The sequence below is a fragment of the Anarrhichthys ocellatus genome, unplaced genomic scaffold (assembly GCF_004355925.1).
Source record: "Anarrhichthys ocellatus isolate YVR2014 unplaced genomic scaffold, GSC_Weel_1.0 scaffold956, whole genome shotgun sequence".
NCBI classification, from domain to species: domain Eukaryota; kingdom Metazoa; phylum Chordata; class Actinopteri; order Perciformes; family Anarhichadidae; genus Anarrhichthys; species Anarrhichthys ocellatus.
Window position 1 is genome coordinate 6,767 of NW_022280930.1, and position 8,547 is coordinate 15,313.

At 45.0% G+C, this 8,547-nt stretch overlaps 1 protein-coding gene across 1 annotated transcript; it reads right to left on the bottom strand.

The window, feature by feature from the left end:
• Positions 1-2,511: 2,511 nt before the first annotated feature.
• On the bottom strand, positions 2,512-8,543 carry LOC116377157 (oocyte zinc finger protein XlCOF8.4-like; the record flags this gene model as incomplete). The annotated part of the gene is made up of 2 exons (XM_031838728.1): positions 2,512-6,169; positions 8,525-8,543. Coding segments are annotated over 2 exons (1,098 nt in total), but the record flags the coding sequence as incomplete, so codon positions are not given.
• Positions 8,544-8,547: the final 4 nt, after the last annotated feature.

Here is an 8,547-nt window from a genome sequence, read left to right on the forward strand (position 1 = left end):
TACAGAAACGGCTCTTTAAAACTACAACAGAGTTTATTCATCTTAACAATTCTGATCAAATTCAATAATGTTGTAAATAAACAAAACATCTTTTATACAATTACAATCATACTACCTAAAAGCAACAAGTAACCATGTGGTGAGGAGAGTGCGTTTGTGCGAGTATGTTTGTTTGTGGGTCAGTTTGAAAAGAAGAAAGAAGAAGAGAGCACTTAAAACGAGGCAGATCTTCACCGCAGCAGTAAAGTACAGTAACTGTAATTTTATCACACAGAAGCCCGACTGGAGAACTCAGGTTCATCAGCCGTGGCACTGGTCCTTTAACTAATAAAGTACAGTTTACAGACTTTACTCGTTCGTGGTGGCAGATTTAAACACAACAAAGCTCAGCAGCGCAGAACACCACAATAATAGCAGCAACAAGCACAACAGTTATGTTACACAGCACTGAACAGGACTCGCCGGGCCATAAAATACATGTCAAGTTAAACTTAAGTTAAACTTAAAAACAGTTAAACTTAAAAACAAAACAAACAGGTTTACAAACACACTATTACTTATCTCTGCCCAGGACCGAGGAAGGGTACATCCCAAGTCCCTTAATTCTCACTTCCTCGCTCCTCGATCCTGGCTTGACCGGAAGGGTCTAACAACCGGAAGTTGTTCTGCGCCGCCATATTGACGGCAGTCCCAAAGCTCTTATTTAGAAGAAAGAAAGAAATGTGTATATTGTCATATACTGTCATATACACATATGTGTACACACTGTCATATACACATATTGTCATATACACATACACGAAATTTGACCTCTGCATTTGACCCATCCCTGTATATAGGGAGCAGTGGGCTGCCAATGACAGGCGCCCGGGGAGTGTCTTGCTCAGGGACACTTCGACACGTGACACGTCCCAGTCGAGGATCGAACCGTTGGATCGAACTGTTGGATCGAACTGTTGGATCGAACCGTTGACCCTGCGGTTACCAGACAACCCTCTTAACCCAGTGAGCCACGGTCGCCCCCTCTGAGGATCGAGGAGGGAGGAGGGATCTCTGAGGAGCCATGAGCGAGGACCCACGAGAACAGACTTACAGGAAGTCTTTTAACGGCCGACACGCCCCCTCATTGTTCATCAGTCATGTGATTGGACGCTGCAGCTGATCGGACTGATGAGATTTTGTTCAACATGTAAACAGTGAAGACAGATCACAGATTAAACTCAAGCTTTATATTTGATTCGTTTTCTGATTCAACATCTGGTTTAAATAAATGTTCATTGTAGACTGAACAACAAAAGGACCACAAACAACTTTCTTAATTTATTCGAAAGCCGCAGGGGTAAAATCCGATGTTACAAAATTTTGCCGATCCTGTAGTGTTTGCCAAATAACGGGGAAACCAAACCAGGTTATTCCTCCGGCCCCTTTACATCCCATCCCGGTAATTGGTGAACCCTTTGAGCATATCATCATAGACTGTGTAGGTCCCTTACCAAAAACCAAGGCTGGTCATCAGTATCTGCTTACTATGATGTGCGCCGCTACACGTTTTCCAGAGGCAGTGCCGTTGCGCACCTTAAAGGCGAAAGCAGTGGTGAAAGCATTGGTTAAGTTCTTTTCCACCTTTGGATTGCCAAAACGCATTCAAACTGATCAAGGGTCTAACTTTATGTCCAAGGTTTTTGCCCAGGTTATGTCAGAGTTGTCTATTAAGCATCAGGTCTCCAGTGCGTATCATCCAGAGAGTCAGGGCGCACTGGAGAGATTTCATCAGATGTTAAAATCTAGGCTTTGTAAGTATTGTGTTGAGTCCAACAAGGAATGGGATGAGGGCCTGCCATTGCTATTGTTCGCCATTCGGGAAACTATACAAGAGTCTCTTGGGTTTAGCCCGGCTGAGTTGGTTTTTGGGCACACGGTGCGCGGCCCGCTGCGACTGCTGCAAGAGAAGTGGCTTGCGGACGGGCCGGACACCGCACACAGCATTTTGGACTATGTGAGTTCCTTTAGGGAGAGGTTGCACACTGCTTGCGAGATAGCTCGCATCTACCTTTCCTTCGCACAGTCTGAAATGAAAATAAAATATGACAGGAAAGCTCTCAGTCGCAGTTTCCTTCCAGGAGACCGGGTGTTGGTCTTGTTACCGGTGGTTGGCTCTTGTCTACAGGCAAAGTTCTGTGGTCCTTACGAGGTTGAGCGAAAGTTAAGTGACACAGATTATGTAATTAGAACGCCGGATAGGAGGAAAAAGTCCCGTGTGTGTCATGTCAACATGCTCATATCCTATGTCATCCGTGATGACTCCAACATACCATCTGCAGTTCCTGTGCCATGTGTATCCCCTGTGGCGACTGTGGTGTCACCACCATCCCGTCCCGAGGAGAACGGGTTGCGTGAGCCCCTTGTGTCGGTGCCGTGTCTGGAGAACTCTCAAATTTTGGGTAAAATAGGAGCATTTGTCTTATTTGTCAGACCCAGCAAAAGGTGATATTTGTGGCCTCATTCGTGGCTATGCATCGATATTTGGTGACAAACCCACTCAAACCACAGTATTACAGCATGATGTGGATGTTGGTGAAAACAAGCCCATTAAGCAGCACGCGTACCGTGTTAATCCAGTGAAGCGGGCTATCATTCAGAAAGAGGTTGAGTACCTCCTGGAAAATGGATTGGCTGGGCCCAGCTCCAGTCCATGGAGCTCACCTTCGCTTCTGGTTCCCAAATCTGACCAAACACCTCGTTTTGGTAACGATTACCGCAAAGTGAACGCAGTTACCACGCCAGACTCGTTTCCCCTCCCACGCATGGATGATTTTGTGGATCGAGTAGGATCCGCTAAATTTGTCACTAAACTGGACCTATTGAAGGGACACTGGCAGGTGCCCGTTTCACAGCGTGCAGCCGAGGTCTCCGCTTTTGTAACCCCTGATCATTTCCTTCAGTACACCGTCATGCCCTTCGGGTTAAGAAATGCTCCTGCCACTTTTCAGAGGTTGGTGAATACGGTTCTTTTGGGGGTTAAGAACTGTGAGGCGTACCTAGATGATATTGTGTGCTATACATCGACCTGGGAGATATTCAGTCGTTTGGAGGATGCTTCCTTGACGTTAAATCTGGCTAAATGTGAATTTGGTAAGGCGGTGGTCACCTATCTGGGAAAACAGGTGGGGCAGGGGCAGGGGCAGGTGCGCCCTCTATCCGCCAAAGTTCAGGCGATCCTGGATTTCAGTGCCGGAGACACGGCGACAACTCTGCCGGTTCCTGGGAATGTGCGAGTATTACCGTGGGTTCTGTAAGAACTTTGCCAGTGTGGTTGAGCCCCTCCAACCAATTCGTCTGGGCTGCTGCGTGTCAGACATCATTCGATTCGGCCAAAGCGGTGCTTTGCAGTGTGCCTGTGTTGTCCGCACCTGATTTTATGCGTCCCTTCAAAATGGAGATAGATGCCAGTACTCATGGGGCGGGTGCTGTTCTTTTGCAGGAAGATGATCATGGCATTGATCACCCTGTCTGTTATTTCTCTAAGAAATTTAATCAACATCAAGTGAATTACAGCACAATCGAAAAGGAAGCGTTGGCGTTTCTTTTGGCAATGCAGCATTTCGAAGTTTATGTTGGTTCAAGCTCGACACCGGTTGTAGTGTACACTGATCATAACCCTCTTGTGTTCTTGTCCCGTATGCGCAACAACAATCAGCGTCTTATGCGCTGGTCACTGCTGCTCCAAGATTTTAACATCGATATTCATCACATCAAAGGAGTGGATAATGTTGTAGCGGATGCGTTGTCCCGTGTAGGGTGTTGAGAAAACATTTCTTGGAGGGAATAAATGTTTGATCTTAAGTGGGGGGGGTGCTATGACTTTGAGTCATAATATATGATCATACATGCTGTGCGCCTCCCTGCCTCAGGGTGGTGCTGTGTGTGTGACAGTTTTCTTTGTATCCTGTAAATGACAGCAGATTGGACTGGGGACTGATAAGAAGGCACCTGTGGAGGTCTGCCGGGCTCTCTCTCTTCTCCCCGGCTCCCAACCGGACCGTGCTGCTGTCGCTGAGCACATACTTTAACTAACAGTCCATGTAGTGGTAGGGGTGAGCCTCTCTTTTGTTTCCTTCTGTTTTGGGTAGGGAGTTAGGTAAGCTGCCTGTCTTTTGTTTTGTTAAGTTTGGGAGTAGGTTAGGTAGTTGATTAATAAAGATTGTTTTGTTTATTGTTTAGGGCCAGGGTCACCCTAACGTATATGACTACAAATGGTATGAATAATAAATATGGACTGTATTACAGCATAAATGGTCGTTCTTGGGAGTGGGAGAGAGGGGGGGAGACTTTATATTATGCTGCGTCCAGGTTCCCCTAGACCGGGCGTAACAATGGAAACAATTAAAGTCAGAGGGAGCTGGAGAGACTAAACCCTTATATATACTATAGCACCAGTCTTAAACTGTTGTGTGGCAGAACTTGGGGGGCGATTGAACACCAGACGAGCTGCAGCTTTCTGGACAAGCTCCAGAGGTCTGATGGCCGACGCCGGGGCTCCGGCAAGTAGTGAGTTGCAGTAGTCCAGGTGGGAGATGACAAGAACCTGGATGAGCACCAGCGCCATCTCATCAGTGAGGAAGGGGCGAATTCTCCTGATGTTGTAGAGCAGGAATCTGCAGGAGCGTGTAACTGATGAAATGTTTGCGATGGAACTTTCACATGATATGACACAATAATAATCGAATGATATATGTTGTGGAAATTTATCGTATGGTTCTTTTAGTTATAACTTGTATCGCTTAAACATAAATATGTTTTTAATACTTTAAGAAGTTCCATCGTGATTATTTCTCACTGGGAGGTTAAAAAGATTTTTTTCCACCACAATATATAAAAGTCACACAGGATATCTTAATACATACATAATTAAATACTTACATACTTTTCCAATGCAGGCAGGACTTTTACCTGTAATAATTAATGCTAATTGCTAACTGACAAACTCTTTACCTCAATCTGAAAGTGAGCGACAGAATTGTTTCTCCCTTTTATGGATTTTCCTGTAAACTTCTAGTAAATTGAAGACAAAATTTAACAACACGGCGACATCACCAGAACTGTCCAATGAATGAGTTATATGTCAATCCGTGTGACCCAAGACTATCTGGATCCGAGTTCCTGGCTGGTCCTCCACAGTCCTCTCCGTGTCTTCGATGAAGCTGCGAGGACTGAGGCCGCTGCTCATCATCTTCACTCCTCGCAGGGGCAGGAGGGAATGGGAACTTGGCGGTATGAAACTCCTCCAGGCCTTGAAGCTGCTCTCCCCCCTGACCGGTCCAGAGTTCATGAAACTGTGAGGATTCACCACCACACTTGTGGCTTTTGAACTGACCAAGCCATGTGAATCTTTTGCCACAAACATTGCAGCTGAATGGTTTCTCCCCCGTGTGGGTCCTCATGTGTAACTGTAAATGTTCACTGCGTGCAAAACATTTATTACAAAACGAACAGCTGTACGGTTTTTCTCCCGTATGACACTTCAAATGGTTCTGCAGATGTGCCTTCTGACCGAATCGTTTACCACAAACTGAGCAACTGAAAGGTTTTTCTCCCGTGTGAGTTCTCATGTGCGTCTTAAGATTTGAGTTTTGGTTGAATCGTTTACCGCACTCACAGCAGCTAAATTGTTTCTCAGGAGAATTACATTCGTTATTTTTCATAAAGTTTAAACCCGACTGAGGTTCACTGGTCTCATTCCAATCATCACAGACTTCAGTTTCTTGTTTGTAACATTGCGAAGACTTTTCACTACTAGATAGTTGTAAATGTCTATCTGGATCTGAGTTCCTGTCTGCTTCTGGTCCTCCACAGTCCTCTCCATCAGCTTCTGTTTCCATCTGTTCAGTTTGTCTTTGATGAAGCTGTGAGGACTGAGCTTCCTCTTCATCATCTTCACTCTTCACAGGAGTGAATGAGAACTTGATATCAGCCTCCTCCAGACCTTGAAGCTGCTCTCCCTCCTGACTGGTCCAGAGGTCCTCCTGTTCCTCTTTAATGTGTGGGGGCTCTGGGTCCTCCTGGTCCTCTTTAATGTGTGGGGGCTCTGGGTCATCCTGGTCCAGACTGGAGCTCCACTCCTGCTGCTCAGGGGGAACCTCTTCTTTAACCACCAACAGCTGCTGGACGTCTGCAGGACAGAAGTACAGACACGTTACTGAACATCAGTAAACTTAAACCAATAATAATGCGTGCAACCAATCAGATGTAGTTTGTATCCGCATAAACAGAGAAGAAGAAATATAATCATTAGTGATCTGATGGACATTTTTCTGAAGTTCAGTGGATGAACAACGGAAATGTAACTAAAATACTTTTGCAGGTAAATGTAAGATTGTGGTTTTGTGAGTTTATTTAAATTCTTCTTCGTCTGAACTTCCTGTTGAATTAATGACGTCTATCTGAAGTTAACTTAAGGGACAAGATCTCTCAATAAATATGGATTAAGTTCTATTGTATTCAGTGAAAGTGTAAATCTATACATTGGACTGAGGTTACAGATTCGTTTAAATATGTAATAATAATGGAGAACGTTCCTCCGGCCGGCTGCACAAGAAGCTAGATAGCTCTGCTAGCATTAGCGAAGCTAGACGCGCCGGAGAGGAGGAGCGTCTGATCTCCGTGTAGACAATGTGTCATCAATCACGGCTGAAATTACCAATATTGCTGCAAGTACATGTTAAAGCCCCAGAGACTTTGAGCAACCCAACACTGTCATAATATCATCCAGTGCCGCTCTGTGACTTCCAAACTGATTTTAAAAAAAGATGCCGAAATAACTACAGAATAATGGTGATTTATATGAGGCCTGAAATCATACTTTCTCAGGTCTGTTTATAAGACGACAAACAAAAAACATTTTAAATGCTTGTTTTTTTTTTTTTTCCATGGAGTTTGGCTCGATTGGTGACAAAAGTTCCAAAATCGTAAAAATACATTTGCAGCTAAGTCCCATTGGTCACAAAAAAAAGCTTTCAGTTGTAAGGCTCTATAAATGTTACTGAATGATGAATCAATCCATTTCCAGCAAATATTGAAATAATAAAGGGTATCAATGAAAAAACATGCAGAGTCACATGACTAGTCTACACGGTCACATGACCGGAGCGGTTTACTTCTCTGCTGCATTATGACGAGAGGCTGCATGAAAGCTCCCAAACAAGAGGATACTAAAGTACCTTAACATGAAGACGTTTGCAGACGTCGTCTTTAAGGTTTCTAGTATTGGTGCTGAACTCCGTTCAGTGTGGTCATAGAATGAGTAAACATGTTCGTAACAGAAGTGACCGGCGGGATAACACAGTGCATTTTGGTGTACAAATACTTAAACACATAGTTCTTGTTCTACCCGACTATGGTACACCTGTTCCAAGAAAATGATCGACATGTTAGACCTTGAAGCAGATGGGCTACAGCCGCCATTCTGGAGGCCAACAACAGGAAGCTACGGCTTGGATAAACATTACTCTTTGTAGATGATGTGGTTCTGTTGGCTCCATCACACCGGGGCTGTCAGCATGCGCTGGGGCGGTTTGCAGCCCAGTGTGAATCGGCCGGGATGAGAGTCAGTACCTCAAAGTCTGAGGTTCTCTGCCCGGAAACCGGTGGATTGTGCCCTCCTTTTTGGGAGTGAGTCACTGCCCCAAGCGAGGGAGTTGAGGATATGTCCAACTGGTAAGACGCGGGTTAAGACCCAGAACACGAGAGATTATATATCTTGTCTAGCTCCTCGCTGGGCCCCCCATCAAGGGCCGGACAATGTTGCTCGGGAGCGGACGCCTGGAGTACTCTGCTGAGCCGGCCCCCAGATAAGCAGGAGACAAAGGATGGATGGATGAAAGAATGTAAACAACGTGAGAGCATGGATCATCCTGATCGTATCAACGGTTCAGGCTGCTGCCGGCGATGGTGTCACGGCGTGGGGGAGGGGGGGAATCTGTTGGCACATCTTGGGTCCCTTAGTACAAATTGAGCATTGTTTGAATGCCACAGCCTACTTGAGTATTGTTGCCGGCCATGTCCATCTTCTATTGGCTACTGTCTCAGTCCAATAGAGCAGCTTTTGGGATGTGGTGTGAAGGTGCAAATCTGTGTTAATCAGTCATTAACACTGCTTACCAGATGTTTTAATGGGCTCATAGTATCATTTCTAGTCAAGAGAACCGCGAGCGCCGGCTTGTGCTGGGATTTTAAAGCTACACCGCAGTTATTGAAAAGTGAACACGATAGATTGTGTGGGGAGAGGTGAGGAGGGAGGTCTGAGGAGAAATGTAACATCAGCAGTGATGTGTTTCATCAAAGTAGAGTTATAATATTTAGTTTACAGATAAAATAAACACATTTAAGTGTGCAATTACTCTTTAACATCATATAATTAGAATCCAAGTTACATCCTGGACCAGAAGCTTATAATATAAATAAATAATCTGAGGGGTTCTGGAGCTGTTAACGTCTTCAGATCAGAGAAGAAGTAAAGAGAACCAACCTGCTCTGTGTAACCGAAGCTGA